The sequence below is a fragment of the Anopheles stephensi genome, chromosome 3, assembly GCF_013141755.1.
Source record: "Anopheles stephensi strain Indian chromosome 3, UCI_ANSTEP_V1.0, whole genome shotgun sequence".
Classification (NCBI taxonomy): Eukaryota; Metazoa; Arthropoda; class Insecta; order Diptera; family Culicidae; genus Anopheles; species Anopheles stephensi.
Genome location: NC_050203.1, coordinates 47,137,270 through 47,164,112, shown reverse-complemented (window position 1 = coordinate 47,164,112; position 26,843 = coordinate 47,137,270). Strand labels below are relative to the sequence as shown.

The 26,843-nt window shown below is 46.5% G+C and overlaps 5 protein-coding genes across 17 annotated transcripts in view; 2 read left to right on the top strand and 3 right to left on the bottom strand.

Annotated features, from left to right (window-relative positions):
- Positions 1-19,053, top strand: part of LOC118510565 (probable phospholipid-transporting ATPase VA) — a 36,501-nt gene extending 17,448 nt beyond the window's left edge. For 9 of the 13 annotated variants that reach the window (XR_004906033.1, XR_004906034.1, XR_004906036.1 and 6 more), the window contains exons 3-12: positions 11,734-11,914; positions 12,004-12,183; positions 12,263-12,387; positions 12,520-14,731; positions 14,806-14,976; positions 15,056-15,241; positions 15,342-15,542; positions 15,636-15,823; positions 15,888-16,337; positions 17,694-18,875. Coding sequence is in view for 2 of the 13 variants with exons in the window: in XM_036052553.1 (XP_035908446.1) it covers positions 11,734-11,914; positions 12,004-12,183; positions 12,263-12,387; positions 12,520-14,731; positions 14,806-14,976; positions 15,056-15,241; positions 15,342-15,542; positions 15,636-15,823; positions 15,888-16,028; positions 17,694-17,739 (3,631 nt within the window). In the remaining 11 variants the exon portion in view is untranslated. Of the gene's footprint in view, positions 1-11,733; positions 11,915-12,003; positions 12,184-12,262; positions 12,388-12,519; positions 14,732-14,805; positions 14,977-15,055; positions 15,242-15,341; positions 15,543-15,635; positions 15,824-15,887; positions 16,338-17,354; positions 17,484-17,693 lie in introns of all 13 variants that reach the window. The other 4 variants (XR_004906038.1, XR_004906031.1, XM_036052554.1 and 1 more) reach the window with 4 other exon arrangements.
- Positions 982-2,985, bottom strand: LOC118510568. Its single transcript, XM_036052557.1, has 3 exons — positions 2,740-2,985; positions 1,333-2,622; positions 982-1,268 (listed from the first exon to the last, which is right to left on the bottom strand). Exons 1-3 carry the CDS (start codon positions 2,800-2,802, stop codon positions 1,074-1,076), a joined length of 1,548 nt encoding a protein of 515 aa, XP_035908450.1. The 5' UTR covers positions 2,803-2,985; the 3' UTR covers positions 982-1,073.
- LOC118510569 lies at positions 3,166-5,118 on the top strand. The gene is made up of 3 exons (XM_036052558.1): positions 3,166-3,297; positions 3,500-4,771; positions 4,848-5,118. The coding sequence occupies exons 1-3, from the start codon at positions 3,256-3,258 to the stop codon at positions 5,031-5,033; spliced, it is 1,500 nt and encodes a 499-aa protein (XP_035908451.1). The 5' UTR covers positions 3,166-3,255; the 3' UTR covers positions 5,034-5,118.
- Positions 19,054-19,094: 41 nt separating the features above from the next.
- LOC118510567 (DNA topoisomerase 3-alpha) lies at positions 19,095-22,496 on the bottom strand. Its single transcript, XM_036052555.1, has 4 exons — positions 22,254-22,496; positions 21,540-22,173; positions 21,227-21,484; positions 19,095-21,160 (listed from the first exon to the last, which is right to left on the bottom strand). The coding sequence occupies exons 1-4, from the start codon at positions 22,416-22,418 to the stop codon at positions 19,167-19,169; spliced, it is 3,051 nt and encodes a 1,016-aa protein (XP_035908448.1). The 5' UTR covers positions 22,419-22,496; the 3' UTR covers positions 19,095-19,166.
- A 545-nt stretch (positions 22,497-23,041) lies between these two features.
- Positions 23,042-26,380, bottom strand: LOC118513476 (transmembrane 9 superfamily member 4). Its single transcript, XM_036059269.1, has 8 exons — positions 26,190-26,380; positions 25,608-26,014; positions 25,383-25,538; positions 25,034-25,311; positions 24,751-24,960; positions 24,070-24,671; positions 23,861-23,999; positions 23,042-23,784 (listed from the first exon to the last, which is right to left on the bottom strand). Exons 1-8 carry the CDS (start codon positions 26,211-26,213, stop codon positions 23,684-23,686), a joined length of 1,917 nt encoding a protein of 638 aa, XP_035915162.1. The 5' UTR covers positions 26,214-26,380; the 3' UTR covers positions 23,042-23,683.
- Positions 26,381-26,843: the final 463 nt, after the last annotated feature.

Sequence of the window (26,843 nt, the reverse complement as noted above, 5' to 3'; positions counted from 1 at the left end):
GATTCAGATTTATTTTACTGCTCTCTCGTTGATAGGCACGCGTAGCTGACTGGTTGTGGAAAAAAATCACAACACTGTTCAAAAACAGACCATGTCCACCCCATTCTCGCGTTATCGATCGAGAACGGACAGCGAATCTGTAGGAACAGGAAACATGTTGATGGTGACCGATAGCGCATCGGCTAGGACCATCTAGGGATAGGGACACCTGGGCCGACCGACGGACCGGTGTGTTGGAATTCGATTACATGTACAGCTCGAGGAGCAGTACCGCGCCGGGCCCTGTTGACGTGTTTGCCAGTTTTGAACAAGAAAGCAAAACCTCATTTTTTGATCAATGGGACGTGTTTTATGGCATTTGTTTTTCTTGTGGTTTCATTTGTTTCAGTACGATGTTGAATGTCATTGTCGTTAAAATGATGGAACGGATAGGGGAGAATAATGTAAGCGATTTCGCGATTGGCGGAAAAGGGATGAATGCTGGCCATCCAGACAAAACCCCCGAGCCACCCACTCTACTCTCTCTCTCTAAGCGATGGATCAAACGGTCTTCTTATCTACGCACGTTCACGTTATCAGCGCAACCTAAAGGCTTATTGAGGCATTAGGCGAAATTGGTACCAATATACCTGATTCCTCGCATACCATTATCAATGGGTATTTGTGTTATCCCTTGCTAATTTTGTTCACTGCGCAAAAGTTTGTCGAGTGGTGGTATGGCACAGTGCAAAAGATCTTTCCCATTTTCAAAGCTAATATTAACCCTCATTGGGGCGGTCGGTCTGGTGGCTGAGGCGATAGTGGTTCCGGTATTCACACGACAAGCCAGAGGATCAAACCTTATCGAAACAGTTTCCCCGTACGCACAGTACTGACTATCCAGCTGCGTGTAGAATCAAGCCACAGAGAGCCAAAAATGGCAAACCTTTCGAGGTTGTAGTGCCAAGGAAGAAAAATAAGTTTAAAACAGCTTATCAGTAATGGAGTTTTGCATCGCACGTAGAAAAGTTTATTGTATAATATTTCCAATATTATCTTCGGTTGAAGTTTCTAAATTGCTGCACTGTTTAACTTTAACTGTCCATACAGGTGTTGAAGTTGGTGGAAGCCGTAATCAACTGTGAGGACAGCTCTGCACCTTTGATCGTCACACAAAGCTTCGATCGATTGAGGACAGCATCGAGATTTGACACCAACTCGGCGAAAATTGAAAATATGCTGGCAAGTGCAGGTTGGAATGTTGGATCCAACAATTGAGCGGATGTTTGCTAAAATGGAGAGATATCAATTACAATGAATTTATAGTATAAACCGTATTTAGCCTCGACTTACAGCAGTTAGTTTCACAACGGCGATGTTTCTTGTGGTAAAGTCGGTGGTATTACTGACACCATTGATGGCATCATTCCACATTTTAAAGTAACCCTGGCGATCCTTTACCAGTGCCTCGACTGCTTGCGTTTGCGTTCGGAGAACAGTTTCCACCTGGGCATTGGTAGAAGAGATGCAGCCGCTAAGCGCTGAAGCCATGTTGGAGGACAGATATTGTACGTAAGGGTTGATGAATTCGGTAGCGCAGAATTTCCCCTTGGAAGGCACATTCGGAATGCGTCGCATGACAGAGTCCAGAACACGGTAGGTGGTAAACAGTAGATTCTGGGCCGCATTCAATACCGTATCCGAGGCACTGTTGACCATCGTCGATAACTTTTCCTCGAAGTTGGGCTTGATGATCGTATAGGCTTCACTGTACTTCTCACTAAAAGTCCTTGTGATCGCTATGATACTGTCGGCTGCTACGGCAATCGCGTTTTCTTTGTAGAACCTAATCTTTGTGTTAAATGACAGCACCTCATTAGCAATGGTCGTATCTGAGGCACGAAATTGCTTCAAGAATTCATTCGATAGTCCACTCAAACGAGAATACACGCTCGAAAGACTGAAATCGACGTTGGAAAACGAATGAGACATCATATCAATGTAGGAAACGATGAGCGTGTCGGATTCGGTCAGTATCGTAGCCACCTCCTTCAGCTTCCCGACGACCACAGTCACCTCGACCTTAAGCGCATCCAGTGCCCCGACTATGGTTGCGATCTGGGACTTTGTCAGCTTTTCAAATACTTCTTTCGCTGTTATCGGGCTGGTAAATGTGTCGATCGCACGGCTGAACGTGGATAAGCTTTTGAAGATGTCGGCCAGGATGAGCAGTACGTTTTCGCCAGATTTTCCCACCAGCGCTCCGATCGTGGACGAATAGGAGGTGATGGATGCGATGGCGGCAGGACCTCCTTGTTGTAAATTAGCCACAGCACTGTTGTAAGCAGTCTCCAAGGACAGGAAAACTTGGGCCGGTGTGCTGGTCGTGTTGATCGCCGCCCAGCTAATGCGATCGCAGAGCGTTGCTACGTTCGTTACGAACAGACTGTACAACTGCAGTACAGCGCCGGCGGTAGCGTTATGGGTTACGGTACTCAACGGTAGCTTTGACGTGAAGGTGACCATCGTCTGTTGGGTCGAAAGTATCGCCACTCCCACGGCACGTGCAGAGACGGCTATATCGGCTTCCGCCTGGAACCCACCCTGCACCGACACTCCGAAAAATGGAGAACCACCAACAAGCTGCAGAAGTAGTAGCAATGGGGGAAAAGGCAAGCAGACATGCTTGCCAAATTTAAATGTCAATTGGTGTGATAATTCGCCGATTTGGGGACCCGCTGTCGTAATGGTGGAGCTTACCTGCAAGGACATAAACAACCACCCCCACACTGCCAAGCGAAGCGACTTCCACCGGAGATCCATTGCTTTCCTTTCCACGGCGGGTTGAAACGTTCCTAATGCACCAAAAATATGTCGGAAAGTAAATTACACGCCTCGGAGCGACCGCACAAGGTGTGGTTCGAATTTTAGACGTTCCTTAGCTTGGGTCGTTTGGTTATGCGACCGAACTGATACAAGGCTGTATGTACACCCCTGTACGACTGCGCCAGACCACTGTCTGTTTCATGAAAATCGTTTTCCTAATGCCGTGTTTGCTTCAGAAATCGGAGTCTGTTTTCTACAAATTCTGTAGTTGTGTTGCGTCAATATCAATCATGCATTGTGAAGCTTTATTTTGTCAGCTGGTTTTGCTGTGCCCGCCTCTGTTGTAAGACGATGAGCAGCGGATTGGGCGATAGTAACTCAGGAACATCCGCTGCTAACATTGTGTTACCGAATTGCGCGTGGGTTTAGTTCAAAAGTTTTGGAACGAAAATGAGGTTGATAAAAATTTGTCTCCTGCTTCTTTCGCTTGCTGTAAGTTGATTAGAACTTAAGCTACCGGTGATAAAATGTGACCTCCTGTTGTTCATAATCGTTTACCGAGAAGTGGTATTGTGGCAAAAAGGGACTTCAAAAGGGACACATTTTATCGTTACGTTAGTTAGTTAACACATTTAAAGTATTATAACATCGCAACGTAGTACTGACGAAGACTGATTTGCAAACTTTGTTTAAGGGATGCGATGCGTTGTTCGGTATAGAAGTATCGCCGAACATACCTGAAGCGACAACCATTACCAACGCATGTTCGAAACTCGTGTCCGTATCGCAGCAGATCAGACAATCGGTCAACAATCTGGGAGAACTGTCGTTCAGTACGTTTCTGCTGCAAAGTGGTGCTACTTCCTTTGTCAGCTCGGTAGCAGACACCTATACATCTATCGCAGCGATCGCGCAGGAACTGAATACGGTCACGAATGCGAACAGCGGCAATTTGAACACCATTTTCACAGTTGCTCTTACCAGCATGAAAGCCTTCACCGCCGTCACGATAGACGAACGCTTTGCCAAATGGTTAATACTGCAGAATTCCACGCCCGATTTTTCCACCATACTCATCACGCTCAATGAAGTGATTGACTTTTTCCAAAACACCCTGCAGCCGGGTATGCTAACATTTACGTCGAACAGAATTTCGCAAACTACGTTCTATGGCACCATCCCGAAACAGAAGGTCAGCACCGTAGCCCAAAAGTTAACTGAAATGGCTGACTACCATGAGACCGTGGTGCTGCCGTTCATCAACAGGCTGGGCAGCACGTTCCGGCTGGCCTCTGATAAGTTGGCCATGTTTCTCTCGAACATGGACCAGGCGTTCCAAAGCGTGGAGGGTAGGATGACGTCAACCTATGGACGCTTTATCGAATTGAGCAAAAATTCTCGCTCGGCCGCGAATGAAATGCAGTCCTCGATTCAGTCGTCAGTGCAACAGTTTACCAGGCGAATGGAGGAGTTTAATGATCTGTATGTTGGCGGTTCTGCCACCGAATATGCAAAGGCAGCTACCGACATGTACAACTCTTACCTAACCACTCTCTCCGAACAAACGAAGGTGATCGAAACGAAACTAGAACAAACACGGTACACGTTCAGCGACAATGCGCTGGCAAGCTTTGGCAGCGCGCTAGCATCGGGCTTCAGAGTAATGACACAGGCACTTCTGTCCACCATACAACAAGCGACCAACAGAACCCGTGTATCGTGCAGCGAGCAGTTATTCAATAATTTCATCAACAATTTCGGCAACTTTGTGCGGAACAATTTTTGTGAGTGTATTTCCGGCGGTGAGTTTGACATATCGACAGCCACCAACACCCAGATGACGAAGGTTAGAGACATCCAGAGAGATGTAGCGCAATATTTTAACCAACTTACCAGCGCTGTTGGCGGGCTGTCGAATTCTAGCCCCGTCAGTGTTCGCATGCAGCTGGACACGTTTCTGACAGCGGTACGTCTTTTGGAAACTGCTTAACATTTTTCTTCTATTACCGCTGCTAATCTAAGGTTTGCATGAAATTTTGCAGTTCTTCAGCCAGAGCAACAACGTAACGCCCACCATTTTGCAGCAGTTGGTCAACATGGCGACCGATCTTAATGTCAGTTACAATCTTCTGGTCGGCCGATCGCGTTACTGTTTGACGATGGATGTGGCCGTGGCAGAGCGATTGGCATTAAACTTTTCTGCGGCAATGGCTGCCTGTATGGTTTAGATTGGTATAAAGAAAGGCAACAAAGTCCATTCGGTGTAGAGTAAGTGTATTTCACAATATGGAAATAAAAAAGAGGAAAAAACAATGCAAAACCTTTAATAGTTAGTATCGTATCTAAAGTGTAGCTAGTATGATATTGAGCCTAAAGGACTTGCACACACACTCTCTCTCTGTTTATATCATGAAATATAATATCTTCTTTTGTCTATTTTAAAGTAACAATTACCTTCTTGAAGATGTTTCCCTCGCCCTATGGACATACCAACCACACAATTGGTTATTCATAACTAGCCAGCGAGGAAAGATAGCTTGAAGACGTCGAACAGCGGCCCGCCTAGGCAGCATGAATAATAAATGCGATAAGTGCCACAATTATCAATGACGATCCCGGGGTTTCGTCCACTGTTGTTACGCCGGCAATAATTTCCCCGAACCTTGACCTCGGTCAGGACATCGCAATCCGGTAATCGTGAATCGCAGTAATCATTTAAAGTGGCCGGAGGTGTAATTGGTTGTTTTGATTTGACTCAACAACCGCAGGGCGTAACGCTTGCGATTACGATTCGAATGTCGAATGTCATTGTGATAAGACGGTGGTGCCCACTTTAAAAGAGCTGTGTGATGGAATTCCCCTGATGGTAACATATATATTGTTTTTTTTATATCTATAGAAGTTTTGTTTTGTCGATCTAAACACTAAACTCTTTAATGTGTGTTTGTAATGTAATTTAATTTGCGTTTAAATTTTATTATATTAGTCTCGCTGATCTAATAATATACAGCAACTCAGAAATTTTTTTTAGTCCTAAAATGCTCAATACAAGAAAAGTAAGCTTCTTCTTCCTTGGCACTTGGCTTTCTGTGACTTAGTTTTACCCGTAGTATAGTAGTCAGCCGTACGTACGGGGATGCGGTCTGTCTATAATAAGCAGCAACTATAAATCATTTGACAGTATTATAGTCACTTTGGTAGCTGTCTGTTTTGAAAGGTGGGACACACCTTCCAGCGTTAGAGCAACTCCTTCAGCCGATACCCTGTCTGGGCCCTTGATCATGGACCCATTAATGGTAGCGAAGGTGGGTTTGGTCAGTATTGAACCAATACATTCTATAGCTTCGAATCGACTATCGAAATTGAGATAATTGCCAATTCCCTTTTTGCTTCATCTGTGCTTACTGCATTACAACATTTTATGTCATGGCTTTATATAGTTGTGAAATAGGTACAGTATTTTTTTAAATTTAGATACTATATCAATTTTAACTTCGTCCACTATTCACTTACCTCCACAGTACTGCTACTGTTACGCGCACTACTTCGGGGTGGGAAAATGAATGTGAAACGTACCTCCAGGCGGTAGAGATCATTTGTTTATAGTACAGCAAAATATGAAAGAAGTCATTTGTGCTATTGTGCATCACCGGTGCGGTGCTGCCCGGGTTCCGTGTTATTTACTAGCCCAGGTACAAACACGGAAGGTGCGGCGAAGAGTAATAATCATAACAACAAAGTGTATGTTTGTGAAGAGTAACGATGCTTCACCAACATCATTATAATCATCATGCCCATCGTCTTAGTTCCGTTGTTGGCGAACGCGGTAGATAAACGGTTTGCGCATCGATGCTTCTGGAGGAAAAATATTGTCCTTTCCCTCTTGGAAACATTCCCGGGCGACGAAACGTTTGTGGTTCGTTCCGTGCTCGTTGCCATCAGCCCATTAAATTGTAAGCAAACCAGCGCATGCTGGGATTATGCTTTCGTTACATTTTCGAATTGAATCAATACCGTACGCTCCAATCTTACGATCATATATGATGGCTCATCGATTTATTACAACAAAAGAACTGCTGATTCAATATGTATTCAATGGGCCACCGGTACGTTGGTTGCACCGTTTGCAACGAGAAAACAATGTTTGATTACACCATAAAGCACAGGGTATGTACAGTATTTCTGAGGCAGCATTCTAGCGAACATCTGACGAAGGTGACGCATCCGTGTCGGCATCGTTTTGTGTTTGCCTCCCACGGTGTTCCATCAATTACAGCTCCTTATTGCTAATCGCCGTTGGCCTCTCAATAGTCGTTTCGATGACCGCCCGGCAATAAGTCATAATCCGTCTATTCAGTGTAGTAGCATCTTTGCGATATTTGAACGGAACTATCAACTGTTACTATGTGACTGATCATCATCTTCACTAAGCTTCTTCCATCATATGTATATGGATAATTGCTTTTTTATTTGTACACCTTAACTATGTGTGCTTTGAAGTTAATTTTCGCTATTTGAAGTACTACCTAAGCGAGGAACATATTTGAAAAATGTCTCGTACGAGTTCATACGCAATGTCATGTTGTTTTAATTTTTAAGTCATGTGGCACTGTTGACCGACCACCCGGAACACAGATCGGCCCTACACCTTACTCGTACTGTCGCATACATGTGCGAACGCCCGTGGAAGACCCGACAAAAGGATTAGATGTACCGAGCATATGCACGTGGACGAGGAATCGCTTTAATATTTACCACAAGCAGTGGAGCTGGACCCAACTAGCTGTCCCAATTACCCAAAAGCGTAGACAAACAAATACCCTTCATTGTTGCTCGACCGGGCCGTGACAAAGGCACAGCAGCAGCTAGTTGAACCTCGGCTCGGCCACCCCAAACCAGTTTTCGAATGTATGTAGTCGCTTTTTTTTCGCAATCAACCTGTGTAGTGAACCAACCGGATCAGCCGTCCAGAGGTGCCTTCGCGACTAGTAAGTAACTGGTACGATTAGGTTCAAGGTCGCATCCATGCTTCGCTCCGTCCCGCTCGCGGAAGTGAATGTGCGCCACTACCGAATAAACGTGTTGTGCACCTTCGCCTCGCCGCCTGTTCAATGTGCAGGAAATGGAGTGTTGCACCTCAAACCCTTAGCTTTTGTGTGTCCCGCGTTTGTCATCATTGGCTGCGGTTGCGCTTAAATGGACATACGTCACACAGACGCACACTAGGCGGGTTGCCGGTGGCGGTAACGCAGGTGTAAAGTAAATTACCTTCGCACTGATACCACCACTGCCCCCGCTCGGCCACCACAACATCAGCACGCTGCAAAGCTCACGCGGCGATTTGACCATGACCGGATGGAATTTCCAACGATGGACAGGACGGTGACTAGCACTGAAAGGGCGGGCTGGCTGCCAGTGTTTTTGCTTCGCTTTGGCGTTCAGTTCCTTCACATGATTACTTATGCTCGGCGTCGGTCACGTGAGCATCGTGCTTCCGGAACATAGCCAAACACAGCCCGTCCTCGCTCAGTCAGTCATTCGGTCAGTGCGAGGTAGTGAAAGTAAAGTACCTACCATCATTACGGCTCGTTCATCATTTTCCTAGCTTATGTATGTACCGCTTGGCATAGCAATATTTATTCGCGGAGTCGCGTGGTGAGCAGCCATCTAATATTTAAAACTCGGAGCATAAGTTAGAGAAATTGACTGTGCATCACTGAGCGGAACATAATTCTATGTATGGCATGGCGCATGTGAAGAGTTGTTTATGAAAATTTGATATTTGTATTCCAATCACCCGTCTGTTGTTGAATTTTGAAGATCCAGATAAGGCCATTTTTCCTAAATACTATCAATATCTGGGAATACCAATGACGTTTGTTTACTGTGACTTACTTGAAATTCTTGTTGAACAAATGTGGGGAAGTTGGCTCCAATCGCACGTACAAGATAAAAGTATGGAAATCAATGAATTTTTCATTCTAAACTCTCGGTTTAATCGACGAAAGATATAAAAAAATATTGTTCAACTATTTTTACTCTAGTGCCGTCAATACAACCATAAGGTATGTTCTGTTCGGTTTATCTGTTTGAAGGCACTGGCACTCCGTACACGTGAAGTGCCTAGCCCGGTACGTCACCACACGCAACGTTCAATGTGCACACTCCATGTTGACACTTGTTTTCTTTCCTGCATGGTTCATTACATCCCCACCAAACACTCCAAAGGTAGAGAATTCCATATCGCGTCAGTACCATTTGACGAACGAATGCAAGGACGGGTGTCGAGCGTTCGCATGGGCAGTCTCATATAAGCACAAACCTTGGCGTGAGGCTATCGCACGCGTTGAAGAACACATTTCCATGCCGCTAGATATTAAATTCCTCGAGGACGAAGTACCACCACGCTCGGCGCCCATATGCGCCCTCGTCGATCACTCTCAGCCGTGGAAAATATGGTAAGGTGAGGTGTGGCACAGGAAAGGGAAAGCCAGGCCAAATGAAAGCTTACTCCCGATGTCACCAGTAAATATCAATCAATGGCTAACCGCATCGTGGACATGGCGACAAAATGGCCCATAGCCGTGTGATGCCAGGCCATGTGCATTGGCCATCGCTCGCCACGATACAGACTCGAATTAGTGAGTGGTGGAGCAAGGGAGGAAGGAAAACCGCGCGGAAGGTTATCATGCTGTAGTACTACACCGGTAGGTCCGAGGCGAATTCGTGTGTGTTTGCCGCTCTTCCTCCGTCGATGCAGTTCGTTTGGCGGTGAACTTTTTACGCGCGTGTGTACACTTTCTTCTTCCGTGACTGGCAGAACCGTGCCAATGTCAGAGGCCAGATTGGACGTAGTAATGCATGGCCCGCTGGTAATGAACCTCCGATGGAGAAGCGGATATTGATTGGTCAGATTGGTCGGCTTCTGCAACACCATCCATATGCGGCCCTGAAGTAATCATGAACGTTCGCACTTTTTTGGACAAAACAAAAAATGTATTGCACGTGTCCATGTGCGCGGGCATGAAGTTATTAGACGCAATCTTTTTTTTTTCGGATAGCCGCTTGAAACATACGTTCACATGATTTATAATTCAAAATTACTATTTTCCGGCAACGATGTACTATCCCTTTTTTTTTTGCTTGACCTGTAAAAGGTCGTAGCAGTAGAAATTTGTTGCACGAAAGAATGTACTATTTTATCTGTAGTGATGATTTTTTTTCCACCATCATAAACTACATGCATCTTTCATCGATATCGATCACGAGAACATTGGTTCCTCTCGCTGCTAATAAGGCTGTGTCGAAATGATCTAAGGGACCGGAACAGCACAGCCGTAGAATGTAATGGAATTTCCAGTTTTCCACCTGGTGTGGTCCGCTGTTTTTTTTTTTTTTTAGAAAATGGGTCCGCTGACGTTCAATAATATACACACAGAGGGAAGCGGACAAGAGATATCGGTAAAATGTCTGCAAGTTCCGCTCGGGCAAATAAATCCGCGCCAGCGAGGTGGAATGAATTATTGATACCGATACCATTGGGCGGAGAATGCTCGGTAAATGATTGAATAAGTAATCAAAGGAAAACATCTAGCGTGTCTCGAAAGGAAGCATTACCACGGTAGCCACAAGGACTTATTGTTCACCAGTTCAAATACACATGCAAACACACACGCACACACATGTGTCAGCCGTAACTTGTGGGACTTTGTGTGTCATTAAACGATCAGCCTTTAAGTATTTGGTCATGTTGAGTAAATTGGTGACCGTGAGCACAAGTCCAGGGGTCCTGTGTAATGGGAAGATAAATATTGTATACGTTACATCCGTTGCTCTGCGCTTTACGACAATGGCGGGTTACACATGCTCGTTATCAGCAACATAATTCAACAAACGGAATAATTAAAGGCTGACGTGTATCATTGGAACGCGGATGATTGTAACCATCTGGAAATAAATATGCATGCATTAGGGATATGAATGCGATAATTGCACAACGCACCCAATGTCGTTTGTGTGTCGTCTTGGGTGTCGAAAACCGTGCTCCGACCTGAGCTATTCCCACTTTGTCTCGAACAATTACTAGTTGATTGTAGTTTTTTGTCTAGTAAACTATAATGTTTGCTTTGATCGTAAAATGCATCTTAATCTGTTGCCAATATGTTGTCCACACTCTCGAATCTCCTTTCGGAGATCATGGCGTTAATTGGGGCTATTAGTTCATTTCATCACTGTGCACTGGTTCATACAGAATGTAGCATATTGTAAAAAGCAGCACAAGCATCGTTTGCTTTAACTAGAGCATTGATTCAGCGCGTAATGAAAAGGAAACATTGTATTTGATCCATTTGACACTTGGAATTGAATAACAAGTGGTACGTGCTCGAAATAGCGATGCCGTTCGTCGCGCGGAGACGACAACCCAGTAGAGCGCGACGACCCAACGCTTCCACGATCCCACTTGCTTTAATCGTCAACGCTTGAATTATGATTATCGGCTACGAACGATACTGTTAACATTCCTAACTGTAGTTTAAACCAAGCACACGCCCCTCGCAGCGACGATCAACAACGGCCACGAACGCGCTCAAGAAAAATATTGAATTGAACTTTTGACCAGATGAATTATTCCATTAGCATACATTAGGAATTCTAGTCAGCTTGAAGAGCCAGCGTTTCATTCAGATTGAAGTCTCAAAAGGTTGTTCACAGAGAGACACGGGGTTTAGGGGGGGGGAAAAAGCAAATCCGTTGAACTATTGCGGAAATTTTAAAGCGTTTAAAACACATTTCGCATGCAGTTGCACGTGATTTGAATAATGTAACCTCCGACTAATGCTCTTAACGCTTAATATCCGCGAATAATGTTACCTTTGTTTAGCTTAAAGATGTAGCTCACCAGAGGGTTTTCTCTCCAATACTTTGCAGTGAATCAGAACGCTACAAGAAAGTTCTCTGGCAAGATGTGCGCGTCGGAGATCTGGTCCACCTGTCCAACAACGAGACTGTGCCGGCCGACATACTGCTGCTCAAATCAAGCGATCCACACGGTGTTTGCTACATCGACACGTGTGATCTGGATGGGGAGACTAACTTAAAACGACGGCAGGTTGGTAGAACAAACGTTATACGCTAGCGCAACTATTATGTATTCGCGAAACAAAAGTCTGAACCTTACCGAACGCTCCTGTTACGCAGGTGGTACGAGGCTTTGTCGAGAAGCAACATATCTTCGCACCGAACAAGTTCATCAGTCGAATCGAGGTCGATGCACCGTCAACGAAAATCTACCGCTTCCACGGTGCTGTGATACATCCCTCCGGCGAACGAGTCCCTGTTTCAACCGAAAGCTTGCTGCTGAGAGAAAGTCGCCTAAAGGTACGTACCGTTCAAACAGGCGTGATTTGGGGATGATGTATTCAAAATGATAACATCGATTCGCTTGCCTCTCACCTAGAACACGGACTATGCGGAAGGAATCGTTGTCTATGCGGGGCACGAAACCAAAGCGATGCTAAACAACAGCGGTCCCAGGTATAAGCGATCGCGCGTCGAACAGCAGATGAACATCGATGTGATATGGTGAGTGGTGGAGCATTTCGTACCGATGTGCTATGTGGTGGTTGTTTCTTTGATGTAAATCAAGTTTCGATTAGTTTAATTACATTCAATCGTTAAGTGCACCCCTAATCTCGACCGCTTATCGTTTCACAGGTGTGTTATCATATTGATCGTGCTTTGTATCATCGGTGCCGTCGGGTGCAAGCTGTGGCTTTCCTTCTATGCCACCGATGCGGACAATGACGATACCTCCGGTGGCAGTGCCAACGATACATTCCGAATACCGTTCCTGCCGTTCGAAATCAGTCCCGACTATGAAGGGTTGCTAGCCTTCTGGACGTTTGTCATAATCTTGCAGATCATGATACCGCTCTCGCTGTACGTTACGATCGAGCTGTGCAAGCTGATGCAGGTGTACCACATACACAACAACATAGAGCTGTACGATCCGGACTCGAACAAGCGTACCGAATGCCGGGCGATGAACATCACCGAGGAGCTCGGCCAAATACAGTATGTGTTTTCGGATAAAACGGGCACGCTGACGGAAAACCGCATGATATTCCGGCGCTGCACGATCGTGGGCGTGGACTACAACCACCCGGAGACGGAGGAGGAAAAGGAGCTGAACAAGATTGGTGCACCGGTTCCGATTCTCCAGCCAAATCTAAGTTTGCTTGAAAACTTCCGAGGCAATGCACCACCATCTTTGCTGGAGACGAACCCGGGAATCGGTCGAGGAACGAGTGAGGGTGGAAATGAAACTGTCGCTAATCAAATACAGGAATTCTTTCTGGTGCTGGCTATATGCAACACGGTGGTAGTGAGTGCGACCCCGCACAGGGATAACATGAATGCGAGCGGTGTGATCGAGATGAACGATAGCGATACGAGCGTTACGCTTGTGCGTCCCGCGTTGGTCGAGTCGGACGGAGGAAGTCTCCCGCTTGCGGCGTGTGATCCGATGGTCGGGGATCGGTACGCTCGGCTGACGGAGTCTCGATCCATTACGCCTTCTCCGCCACCGAATGCGCCTTCCTCGCTGCCCCTAAAAGCAACACACGTGCCATCACTGTCGCCGATCAGCAGCTCGGCGGAAACATCGCCTATGTCGGAAAGTCCACCGATGCGGCTAAAATCACTGACCACGCCGACGGCAAAGGTGAAATCGCTCGTAGCCAAGCTGGGCAACGTGGCCAGTGGTGCGAAGGGTGGTGGAGTTTTTAAGAGCGTTGACAGGAGCAGTACCGGCAGCACTAGCAGCAGCAAAAATCGATTCGCATCGAACAATAGCAGCAGTGGCGCCTCAAAATTCCACAAGTCTTTCTCCCAAGGTTCGTCATCGCCTGCCTCCAGTCGACCAATCTACGAAGCGGAAAGCCCCGACGAACTGGCCCTTGTCAATGCGGCCTTCAGCTACGACTGCTGTCTGGTGAACCGCAGCCCAAACCATGTCCTGGTCAGCATCCCAGGTGAAGGCGTTATAGAGTACGAGGTGCTGAAAGTGCTTCCTTTCGATTCGGCCCGCAAGTGTATGTCGGTGGTGGTACGTCGAACCGGCACGCAGGAGGTGGTACTGTATACGAAGGGTGCGGACAGTAGCATCATGCCAAATCTAGTACCGTGCACACCAGGCTCGGAAGAGTATCGGTTGCGAGAGCAGACCCAGCACCAGCTTAATGTGTACGCCCGGCAGGGTTTGCGTGTGCTAGTCATGGCAAAGCGAAAGTTAGATCCGACCGACTTTAGCGAATGGTACAGCAAGCACGAAGAATGCGAACTAAGCATGGAGAGCCGGGAGCGTAAGATCCGCGATTCGTTCGTGCTGCTCGAAAGAGGCTTAACCCTCGTCGGGACAACCGGTATTGAGGATCGTTTGCAGGAAGGTGTTCCCGAGACGATCAGCTCGCTGCTGCAAGCCGGCATCGTTATTTGGGTGCTGACGGGTGATAAGGCCGAAACGGCCATCAACATTGCATACTCAGCCAAGTTGTTCAACTCGCAGATGGACATTCTAAAGCTGACGGCACGATCACGCGACTCGGCGGAAGCAAGCATAAACTTTTACCTCAACGAAATCGAAAAACAACTCAACTCCAACGGTGCGCCCACCGATGACGACGCGTTCGATCAGCTGGACAAAACACGAGCCCTTGTTGTGGACGGTAAAACGTTGACCTTCATCCTGGATCTGCGGTCCAATCTCACCAAGCCATTCCTAAGACTGACCCGCTACTGTTCGTCCGTGCTGTGCTGTCGCGCGACCCCGCTACAAAAAGCGTTCCTCGTGAAGGTGGTTAAGGAGGAACTGCGGATCAGCACACTAGCTATCGGCGATGGAGCTAACGATGTTTCAATGATACAGGCAAGTGTTTGCCTCTCCTAGCTCACCTCGTGCGCTGGTAGTTTAAATGTGGTGCATCTTTTCTTACGTTGTAGATGGCCGACGTTGGCGTGGGTATCTGCGGACAGGAAGGCATGCAGGCTGTAATGGCTTCGGACTTTTCCATTGCCAAGTTTAAAATGCTGGAAAAATTGCTGCTCGTTCACGGACACTGGAATTACGATCGGCTGGCGCGCATGATCATATACTTTTTCTACAAAAATGCGGTACGAATGCTGGCACCAAACGGGCAATGAGAGGAGAGTATGCCGTGTTCTAATGCATGTTCGTACACAACTTTTGCAGGCATTCGTGTTTCTTCTGTTCTGGTATCAATTTTACTGCGGATTTTCCGGTGCTGTCATGATCGATCAGGTGTACTTAATGATCTACAATTTACTATTTACTGCCTTGCCTCCGTTGGCGATCGGGGTGTACGATAAGAAGATTATCGACGACCTTCTGCTGGCCTATCCGCAGTTGTATCAGCATGTACGTATGGCAGCTCTGTCGGCAGCGTCGACCGCGGTGGAATTATTCACTATCTTTTTGCATGCACTCTCTCTCTCTCTCTCTCGCCCCCCGTTTGCAGGGTCGTCGGGGGAAGGGCTATAAGTGGTCGACGTTTTGGATCGTGATGCTCGATGCGGTGTACCAGAGTTTGGTGATATTTTTCGTAGCGAAGGCAGCGTACTGGGGCTCGGACGTGGACATATGGGTGTTTGGTACGACTATCACATCGTCCTGCCTGTTTACGATGCTGCTACACTGTGCCATAGAAATTAAATCATGGGTACGTAGATGGGCCGCTGCTCAACGCCGTTTTCACTTCAATGCCATTAATAACCGATCGCTTGTTTTGTCGTTTTCCCTTCCAATCTAATAGACAATCTTACATGTCTTGTCGATCGTGATCAGCCTGGTGTCGTTCTATGCGTTTGCATTTGCGTACAATTCAGTTTGTGTCAACTGCTTCGGATTGCCATCCAACTATTGGGTTATCCACATGAGCATGAGTACAGTGCAGTATTATCTGATTACGTTGCTTTCTTCCGTACTTGCGCTCTTACCACGGTATGTATACATCTGGCGATTCAGCGACACTGATCTAACCTGTTCGGCCCTACCTACTCCACAGATTCACGTACCGCGTGATCAAAAATACCATTTGGCCCTGCGAAGGCGTGCGGGTAACGCTGCAGTACAAGGAAGAAAAACGAAGAGGTGAGAATCTGCTGGTAACCTGGTCTCGTTCGACGTCTGCCTCATCCATATTCAGGTACTTAACACACACAACCTCAAGCAATCACTCGAAATCCAGTACGCTGATCACGAGAAAGCGTTCCGCCACGACCACTGCGGCCGTCGGTGGAATACTCGAGCGCAATGCACCACGGCAGCGTTTCGGTTACTAAGCGCCGAGCAGAGCAAAGCAAACTCCCTCCGTCCGATGTAGTATATGCGGAGGAAACGATCGAACCATCATCATCTATCAGCAGCATGTCCAAGCCTTCAATATCTGTCTAATTTCGATCCACTGCGAGAAGCCTTCGGCAGTAGATTGCGTTACTTGTTAACATCCCTGGGGGTAAATAATTTTTAATGCTTTCTGTGCCGGTTGTGTCTGCTGTTTCTTTCGGTTTTCTAGGCATTGGCTTGTTTGTGTGTTTACCGCGGTGTTTGTTTTGTATGGTAATGGTGTTCGAGTGTTTGTACATGTACAAATCTGGACTGGGTTCTATCACTCTGCTTAACACACACACACACAGTAACATTGTTGCTATTTATCTGCATGACTAATCACTAAACTTTAACAAATTCCATAGCTAACATCAATGTAGTGTAAACGAAAGTAATTTACATTTAATTTGATAACGTTTGCATTAAGAAAATACAAACCGTGGTGGATGGTGATAAAAATTGAACTCCAATTCGACTACAACAGCTTAAATCAGCGAAGATCCTAATCTCGATGAGCGTCGTAAAAATAATGTTCCAAATTTACAATTTGGCTATTTATTAGCTGCTATTCGATAGTCTGATATAACTTTGTCATATTAGTTAGATCGTTAGCGTTGTCATCGATCGCTTATTAGTCATTATCTCCTTTCTCTGGGAGCTAGAAGATGTTGTAGCACTTGAAGCGGCGTCCGTCAAGATGTAATTCGCTGTTTCAATTTTCTTAGCTCAGGGACAAAATCCCCCCTGTCCAGTCTAGTTCTTCGACTCGTGTAATAAGTTCAAATACGTCCTAATGAAGATGGTACTCTTCGGTCGAACGGTAGGCACGTCACTCTAACTCTACTACTCTGCTGGCTCAAAATCATCCTCTCTAATACTAATGGTAGATATGCACATGCTAGTTATTTCACTAAACCGTTTCATATCATTCTGTTTATAGTTTATGATTTACGATTGTTCTATACTTTCATCAAACGCACCTGTAGCGCATTTATGAGTTTTGTTGAAGTTGTGTTTGTGTGTGTGTGATGTTTTGTTGCCCTAAATATGGCTGAGGTAAGTCTTTGAATATCTTGTGTTTAGATAAACACGTGTTCGCTCCTTTTCTTTCGTTTTGTTTCACGCTGTGGCTTCCTTCTTTTAGATTAAAAGCACTGTACATTTTGGACGAAAGCATTTCTTTACACTCGGTTTGCTACCCACACAGAACAGCGAGCAGAAGCAGCAAAATCACAAGGACTGTACAAAATGTTGGCCAAGATTTGAGCTGGGGGTGTGTTTGAACATTATATTTTCCTTTCGCTGCGAATGCCTTGTGTGAGCTTGCTTTTTTCCAATATTGGTTGAAATGATGTGAATTGTTTTGGCATCCCCTTCTCGTCAATGCTTCAGTGTTGCCACAATGCTGTTTTTTAAATGTATGAAATGGTTGTTTGAATGATGTTCATGTTTCCCACTTTCCCTGGACTATGTCTCTTTGCAGAACCTCCCATCACAGGGCTTCGCATAAGGCTGTAAACGGAAGGTAACATCGTCGCTTCAAAAAGCTACTGCCCAACATTCGATCGTCCAGGCGGAGGACTGTGCACTTGTTTTAAAAGGAACCCGATAACACTAATCACCGCTGCTGTAAACTAAAGAAAAGAAGGAAAACACAACACTCTAATGGCTCTACTTTCCAGTGATACCCAAAACAATCAAAACGAAACGTAACAGGAACATTGTTCTGGTGGCGGCCTTATCACACGCGTCAAGCTGTTTGGGACTGAATTGGTCGTCCATATCCTAACCCCCTTTCGTTTGTATTAAAATGGACAAGCTCGTTGTTAGTATTGTAATGCTTTGTAGAAATCGATCATAAAACAGTTATTTATTGCCCGGCCTCCCGGTGTTTGGACCAGGGCCTAGAGCGCGCATAGAGAAAATCGCAAATTAATTCTTCTCCCAAAAGAAGTCTGGAAGGATCGGTTTTTGAGGTTGTTGTGAGTGATGGAGCGACAGTTAGAAGGTTAATGTTGCTAGCGCGCGGATGAGTCAATATAGATGCTGCGACCACGGCTGTGAATGTGAATGCTTAATCGCGGGCGCTCCGTAAAGAACTGCGATTTGAAAGGTGCGCGAGCGCGCGTGAGAAAAAGAGAGCGGGAGCGAGAGAGAGACAGGGGGGGTTCATAATACAATAATTTAAATCTATCTTAGACGACAATAAAAGGTAATAAGATGGCGGTCGCAACAGGGGAAAACTATTTGAAAAGAATGTATGCATTTAATGTAGACCAATAACACACGGAATTAGTGTAGCTAATGAGTAATGAGTAATGAAAAGACGACCCGAAGTGCCTCCGAAGAACCGCCCGAGGTGTGGCACGCTTTATTGAGTATGTGCATAATCGCTAGGCTTAAATCTAATTTAACTACCGCTTACTGTTAACGATGCTGATGAAGATACAAGGCAACTGTAAGGAACCCGTAGCCTTTAAAGCTGCTGCTCGAAGAGGCAGCATATGAGCATGTATTATACGCAACATGGGAAGAAGGCTGAGCAGCTGCCGTTTAAAAACGGTGAATAATGGAGCACACTTGACGCGCTAAATTCGTTGGCAAAGAGATGCGGCTTAATAAGTGATAGGAACACCTTTGCAATCCCTGCATCCAATATCCTGTACCCTGTGGCAACATTCGCTGTACATAGTCCGATCAGCATGAAAGAGTGCACGTTAACGATAGGAGGAACAGAGTTGGCAGCATCCGCCGCGCGCACCGTTAAAACAAAACCAGATGGAATATTTTTTATACATTGTGAGAGAAATAAAACGACGAGGAAAAACGTGTAAAAACCCCTATAAAACAATCCTTTCTTAATCGCACGATTTCAAAATGAATGAACAGTTTTATATTAAAATTTGAAACCATTTTTATTGAAATGGTTTCATTTGGCACTTATTGCTTTATTGGATCAATAATCGGTTGAATCGCCCCGTTGCGGACACTTGTTTTTCGTGTGGCCTTCCTGTCGACAGATGCCACACTTGCGGCTCGTTTTCGTCGCCTTGTTCGTAGTATCGTTACTGCTGCGTCCCCAGCTGGACCCGCTCGAGTTCGTGCCTCCAGAGCCCCAACCGACCGACCCGCTGCCCGATGCCGACGTCGTTGGAGGCATGTTTTCATCGCCCCACTTAAAGAACCCACACGAGCTGGCCTGATTGGGGCAGGAGAAGAACGGTCTTCCCTTGTTCGGACCATCCTTCTTTACCGTAAACCGTGACGCCGGTGTACCACAGCGGCACATAATCTCGGCATCACCACCACCACCATCGTTACCAACTCTTGAAGTGTTGGACGTACTTTTCCAGGAACTTTGCCGCGGAGGGTTTGAATCGCCAAAGCCGCTGCTACGCTTCTGGCTCGCACCATCGTTGCGATTGTTTGCCGGTTTGCCCCAGGTAGATGATGATCCTCCGCCACGGTTAGACGACTGACTTCCACCCCAGTTGCTGGTCGTGCTGCCGGATTGTCCCGTCCCCCAGGAACTAGAGCCAGACGTACTGTTCGAGCGTCCGATTCCGCTGCTTGTGGTTGTGTTGGAGGAAGTTTGCGCTGTTCGGCGTTCCGTTAAGCTTCCCGAACCCCAAGAGCTTGTCGTGTTGCTAGCTGCGGGTACCGATCCCATGTTCGGTGTCGCACGCGCACCACCGGCCGCAGGCACCCGCACGCTCGACTCGTTAATGTTGAACAAATTGCGAAACCTATCATCGCACACGATGCAGAACCGATATTCCTCCATGTCCGTGCTTTGCAACAAAGCGTAAAACCGTACGCTGCGGAACTTGACCACAATCTTTTTGCTGCCACAGCGGGCACACGTTTCGTCGAGCACGTTGACCTCACGTATCGCGTCGTCGAACCAGATGTTGTTCCTGCACTCGGGAAAGGCGATACACCCGAGGTAATAGCCGGACGAGTCACGCTTCGACCGGACGCACATTTTGCTGCCACACTTGGGACACTTGCAGACCTCTTTCATGGGTGCCGCAGATGCTCCAACTGCTGCGACAGCGCCACCCCCGCCGCCACCACCACCATCACCATCCGGCGGTGGATCTCGCGGTGTTTGGTTCAACCGCTGGCCCAGCGCACGATCGAGCGCCCGTGCCTTCTGAGACATTGTCCGGTACACCTCCTTGTACTTGGCAACCTGTTCCGCCAGCACTTCGGCAGGATTTTTACACCCTTCGCATATGAGCTTCAGATCCGCTTCGAGTCCGGCCCGCAGTTCCGGATGTGCCAGGCGCAGTTCCATCATTTCATACCCTTCCACCAGCCCCATGCCGAGCGTTCCGGGAACAAGAAATCCTCGGTCCCGCTCGCCGATATAGCCCCGTTCCTTGATCGTGTTGATGTGTTCGGCGTGCGTTGCGTCCGTGCCGATGCCATGCTTTTCCATCAGCGCAATCAGGTCCGCTTCGGTCAGCATGTTCGGTGCGGTCGTTGCGCCCTCGTGCAGACCCAGCTCCGTCGGCTCGAACGTGTGCCCAACGCGGTACGCGTGTATTTCCTTTGCGTTCCAGCGATCGTACGGATACACCTCGAGGTAGTTCCGCTCGTGGATGCATAGGCCCGAGGCAGTAAACTCTTCCTCTTCGCCGACGATCACATTGACGATCGTCTCCGAACCGGTTGCATCGCGACTAACGCAGGCCAGAAAGTGGCGTGCGATCAGCTCGTACACGCGCCATTCGTCGCCGGACAGATTGGTCGGCAGTTTGGTGGGGTGTATGGGAGGATGGGCTTGATCGGACTTTTTGCCATTGCGTGGATTGATGCCCCATTGCAGCACCTTTTCGGCGAATGCACCCCACTGATCGCTGCTAACCTGGGCCTGTACGAGTGGCTCCAGCTTCATGTCACCGGTGAAGATGTTTGTTTCGGTACGAGGGTAGCTGATGATACCTGAAATTGGACCACAACATTACCCAATAATCGCTTTACGGTAATCGCTTCTATGGTAATACCTACCTTGGGTGTACAGTTTTTCCGCTATCGTCATCACTTGCTTGGCGTTCATCTTGAGTTTTCGCGAACCCAGCTTCTCCAATTCCACTGTATCCATCGGGGTAGGTCGCCATTTATTTTTGGGCTTCTCGGTAACGTTCACTACCTTCGCTACTGGGCTCTGCTGGCAAAGCATTAGGTACGCCTCGCAACACTGCTTATCAAACAGACGATTGCGTGACCAATGGAACTCGACCGTCAATTCGTTGATCGTGTGTGTCACTGTAAAGCATAATGATTAAGATTGCAGCCGACCATTTAGAAGACAGTAACTTACGCTTTATTTTCCAAAACGATTGCGGGATGAAGTTTTCTATCTCCTTGTACCGCTGCGCTACGAAGCCAAGCGTCGGTATCTGGCAGCTACCGTACGACACCAGATTGTTCGAGATGTCCTGGGGGAAAATTTTCTGCAACCGCAGCGTTTGATAGCGCGTGAAAGCGGCACCGATTCGCAGGTCCAGCTCGCTGCGCACGTTGACCGCCTCATTTTGACGAGCGTCGGGCTGGACCAGATTCTCGATGGCACGCTTAATCGATGGTGCAGTGATTTCGGAAAACTTGGCCCGCAAAACCCGCAGCTGTGGTTTCACCGCACGGCACACCTCGATGATTTCGAACCCAATGTTCTCACCCTCTCGATCGCAATCGGTCCAGATGATCAGTGCCGAGCAACCGCGCACCTCCCGTTCGAGCGTTTTTTTGATTTTCTCGTACTGCTCGGGACAGCTTTTACGCACGGGGGCATCGAACAGATCCTCCGGATTGCAGCTCTGCCAGCCACGAAAGCTTGGCAGGAATTCGTAATTTAAAAGGTGCCCCGACACTGAAGTCATTATCATTTGTATGTTTTGCCCATGGAGATTGTAGCTGAACTCGTAGATTTTATTGTACGGAGAGTAGCCTTCTCTCTAGGGAAGAGAAAACAAGTTCGAGGTCGATTGTTAACTTACCACGAAGAATGGTACAAAACGCTCGTGCGAGTACTTACACGTTGTGAGGAACCCCGGGATAGCAAACCGGCAATCGTTTTCGCTGCATCATTTTTTTCCGCTACATTCAAATATTTCATGCTGGCACCACATGCACTGGCTAAGGCACGAGCTTGAGCATAGAGTTTTACTGAGGGAATGGAGGCTTTTGCTAAGCGTAACATCCAACGTCCCGGTGAAACGCGTTACGATACTGCAGCGATGCCAATTCCCGCACTGACAATGTTTGTACACACAGGAAAACATAAATATTTGAAACGTCAACGGTGTTGGCGCTTTTTCACCAAGTGACCTCTTGCAGGACATCCACTTTGACAGCTCGGCTTTGATTTTTAAAATAAATTTGACAGCAAAAATAAAATCAAAATTCCTGTTAACTCAGATCTCATATACTCAGCAATTTTAGAACCAATCGAGCATTTAAAGGCAAGTTATATTGATACTAAACCCTCGTTTTGATCAATACCTCTTCAGCTACAAAATCCGCCACTGATTGTCGGTGAGACTGGTCCGATGCAGACCAGTTGGGAAGCATCAAGTTGTCCTTTTCGATCTGAAGCAGTTGGGAAGTCCGGGAGGGTCCCGGAGGTTGAAACTTGCTCAGCTTCTTCATGTTTTTTTTGGATTGCCCTCAAATCGAATTTATTCTACAGTGCATAAGCATTAAACCCCGGTAACAAAATCGTAATGATTTCTCACTCTATCTAAGCAAAAAGTAAACCTACCGAAGCGAGAAAGGATGATGATTTTCTAACCTGGGAAGTGTTGTGTTCACGCTCGATAGCCGTTTTTGTTTCAAGATTGTGATTTATTTATCTATGTCATCGTTTAGTTACATTTAGTCTTAGCATATGATACAACTAACTAAAATTGCAGAGTCTTGACGTAATTTCACGTTGATGTAAGTTAAAATGAAACGACTTTTAAACAAACAAACAAACCGATGATAAACGCACTTTTGGACGTATGCAGGTCCATAACGTAGCAACTAAAACTGAATCGCCACCGGGCAAATCCTCGGACATGAGCTGCATTTGTCATAAGCTTAATAAAAGTTTACCTTTAGCTTTCCACCTAGCTGTGTGGGTCCATACCAGCTGCATTAAATATGTATGCAAATCCTACGATAATGTCATCTGCACTACAACTTAGTAACAGTTCGTTGCATCACCAAGTCGAACTTACGCACTAAACACTGAATTGCGTCCGAATATGTTCGATGTACTATCACAAAAAGGTGCTGAGTTGAATTAAAAATGGGCTCTAGGCGACATCCCGGTTTTGATGCACTTGGTGAGTGTTGCATCAGCAGCAATGCAGAGAGATGACTCTTGCTCGTTGAAGGTGTAGTACCAAACAAAAACTGGCGAGTGTCTTAATTTTGTGGAAAGCGAAAAGAAATCAAATTTACCACCTTTGAATTGAATGTTTAGTCAATTTTTACAGCTCCGTAAATCTTTCTGATAAAACTGTACGCAGCGAAAAATCCTATCGTGCCGGTGAGAATGTAGAACGTTACTACCATGAGACCTGTGAAGAGAGGACAAAACAATAAGCCATGAATCAGTCAATCCTTAGTTTGTTGAGCGCGCACGAATTTACTCACCAGTATACCCGAGGTATAGCAACGTCGGTATGAATTCCGTTATATCGAGTTTGGTGAAGAAATAAAATATGCTATAGAACAGTATGTACACGGCAGATCCTCCCGAAACGATGAAGCTTCTCCACCACCACCGATAGTCCTGTACAAAGTGTGACCGGGCAAATTGTTACTGAGTCATTTCTCATCCTAAGTTGATGCGGAGTTCTTACCTCAGCACATAGCTGGAAGTACGTCATCACGATCGATATCTGGGAACAGCTTACGACCAGTATGCAGAATACCAGGAACAAAAATCCAAAAAGATAGTAGAACTGATTCTGCCAGATGGCCGAAAAGATGAAAAACAGTTCGATGAAAACTGCCCCGAACGGCAGTATGCCGGCCATCAGAATGCACAGCCCGACGTTCATGTACCAGTGCTGATGCGGTATCTGGCGGGGAATCATGTTCGTGCGTACCGGATGTTGAAAGGCTTGCTTGCGGTAACCGAAGTAGTATCCCAAGAATACTAACGGTAATGATATACCAAACCACAGCAGCAGCAGGGCTACCATCGTCCCGAACGGAACGGCACCACTCGAGTCCTTGTCCCAGATGAAGAAATTCAGGAAGAAACATGTACCGAACACGAGACCCGGATAAAAGGTGGCCGTGAGGAAGGCGGCCCGTTCCCAGTTGCGACCTTTCATCGTTTTGTACAGTCGAGCCGAAAAGTAGCCAGCGATCAGGCCCATAAACACGTACAGCATTATGCCGGCGGTCATTAGCGCACCACGGGACGAGGGAGACAGCATTCCGAGCATAGCGATTACTAGAGAAATGGTTCAGGAAGGTAAGAATGGTTATAAGTTGTGGTGGAGTTGAGCGATTAGAATGTAGGATTATCTTACTGATGGTGATAAGTGCCATGAAAAAGATCTGGATTCCGCTACCAATGATAGCAGCGAAAAGTCTTGGGTGCCTAGGAGGTCGGAACACGTCCCCATGCACCAACTTCCAACCCGTTTCCTCTAATGTATCCTCGATACTGATGCTATCATCCGTGTTGTATTTGGCAATATCTCTCCGAAGTGTGCGGACCATTATCATCGTAAGTATGCCTAGAAGAGTACAGGAAAAAAAAGTTCTTTAGCTGCTATGCAATCACTAATCCAAGCAACCTTTTCGCCGTACCTGACAGGAAGAATACCACGACCAGCGAGTTGATGATGCTGAACCAATGAATCTGAACATCGTTCATTCCCAGATAAATATCCCACCGCGAAGCCCACTTCACGGACGATTCTTGCCAAACCACGGAATAGGTGAAGAATAGCTCCGTCCTGCCGCTCGGTGTGACCGCTTGCGGTTTGGGATTGTCCGGGAAAATGCAAGTGTCACCGTCGAAGCTTAAGGCGTTTTTGTTGATCGAAAGTGTCTCCACTTCAAATCCGACGACGCGATACTGATTTCTAAGGTAAGAAAGGAAAAACAGTTATAATTGAACTGCTTGCTTGCAAGTGCTCGCTCGCTACGAACGTACTCGCTGTGCAGATGATAAAACAACCGGAATCGTAAATGGTTGTTGATGAAAACATTCGGACCGTTCGTTTGGCCTAAACGATACCCGTGCTCGAACTGCAGTTCCATCGTATCTGGATTGACAAACTTTGTCGCCACCGGAAGATTGTCAATGATGCTGAAATGATGATAAATATCCGGGTTAAGCGCATGGGAACCGAGCTTGCTTGCTTCTTCTAACACCTACAGATGGACAAAGTATTCGTGACGTATACGTTCTGCCACCTTGGCCGATTGTTCGTGGTCCCAATTCATTGGCCGATCCTTCGAGTTGCACAGCAGCTTGCACTGGATGTTTTCGGCCATCCGCACTTCGTACGGTGTATTGACGATGCGATCTCCGCGCAGCACTTCGCCGAGGTTTTCGCTTTTGTACACTACCGTTCCGTTCTTTGGCAAGCACAGCTGCAACGAGTAATACTCGTACGGAAGCTGCGTGTGGGTGCTGGTCATTTTGACGGCTTTTACATCAATCTTCTGACCCTTCTTGAACTCTACCGGAGCAACACCGGGCACGTAGAACGCGGAACATTGCCCGACCAGCAGCACCAGGGTCGCCATCGCAAGCATTCTTCGCACAGTCCATCGTTGATTCTGCAGTTAGGACGTAAAGAAGCAACAGTACATTAACATAGCTATCGGGTGCACAACTCGCCACTGTGTCACACTGCATGGCAAGCAAATGTTTACTTTCTGTGACCGAATCGGCGCTGACTGATGTTTTGTGAGGAGAGTGCGAAATCTTTTGCGATATTTCAATCGAACTTACCTGGTTTTCCATGTTTAGCTTCATCTGGCCAGAAAATTCAAAGAATACATCGGGAAAACCGAATCAAACAACCACAAAACAATGATTTCCACCTAAGTGTTACCCTTTTTTTCGAGAGAAAAGGAAAACAATTTACGTACACAGCACCATGGTAAGAGCTCTCGGTCATCGCAGCTGTCAGCATAAGTGACGTATGGAACAATACATTTTTGTGGAAATCTTAAAATATCTTCCGGAAAAATAATTTTGGAATGATTTTAAATAGTATTTCCCTCGTTGCATTATTTTTTAAAAGGGATATTATAGCAGATATTACAAGAGTTTACTTTTAAAACTTACTAGAACTGTTTCAAAAGACCGTACTTTATTCCTGTTCTTCCACCGTGCATAAAAGCTCGACCAAACTTTTTGAAAGCTCCACGCAACTAGGGAGTATTCTGCTAAGGAGTGTTATTCATCTACTTGTTATTGTGATAATTGACTAGCTCTTTAGCCCAACGTGTGACCATGAGCAAAAGGAGGGGCAACAAATGGCAACAAATCCATGCAAAAATCCATGGCACCAACATAGAATTAATTGGTGACATAAATGAATTTGTGGATAATTTAAAAGAAATATATCCCTTGCTATTTTGATTCTCAATTATCAATAGC

Bases quoted from the DNA above. Each gene is read 5' to 3' on its own strand.
- LOC118510568 (XM_036052557.1), bottom strand. From the start codon at position 2,802: ATGGATCTCCGGTGGAAGTCGCTTCGCTTGGCAGTGTGGGGGTGGTTG. The intron at 2,623-2,739 runs GTAAGCTCCACC...CTACTTCTGCAG, and splicing joins GGTTGTTTATGTCCTTGCAG to CTTGTTGGTGGTTCTCCATT. The intron at 1,269-1,332 runs GTAAGTCGAGGC...TCTCCATTTTAG, and splicing joins CCGTTGTGAAACTAACTGCT to CAAACATCCGCTCAATTGTT.
- LOC118510569 (XM_036052558.1), top strand. From the start codon at position 3,256: ATGAGGTTGATAAAAATTTGTCTCCTGCTTCTTTCGCTTGCT. The intron at 3,298-3,499 runs GTAAGTTGATTA...ACTTTGTTTAAG, and splicing joins TCCTGCTTCTTTCGCTTGCT to GGATGCGATGCGTTGTTCGG. The intron at 4,772-4,847 runs GTACGTCTTTTG...GAAATTTTGCAG, and splicing joins TGGACACGTTTCTGACAGCG to TTCTTCAGCCAGAGCAACAA.
- LOC118510567 (XM_036052555.1), bottom strand. From the start codon at position 22,418: ATGTTACGCTTAGCAAAAGCCTCCATTCCCTCAGTAAAACTCTATGCT. The intron at 22,174-22,253 runs GTAAGTACTCGC...TCTCTTCCCTAG, and splicing joins CCCGGGGTTCCTCACAACGT to AGAGAAGGCTACTCTCCGTA. The intron at 21,161-21,226 runs GTAGGTATTACC...GTCCAATTTCAG, and splicing joins GGAAAAACTGTACACCCAAG to GTATCATCAGCTACCCTCGT.
- LOC118513476 (XM_036059269.1), bottom strand. From the start codon at position 26,213: ATGAAGCTAAACATGGAAAACCAG. The intron at 25,539-25,607 runs GTAGGTGTTAGA...TCATCATTTCAG, and splicing joins CACGAATACTTTGTCCATCT to CATCATTGACAATCTTCCGG. The intron at 24,672-24,750 runs GTAAGATAATCC...CCATTTCTCTAG, and splicing joins CATGGCACTTATCACCATCA to TAATCGCTATGCTCGGAATG.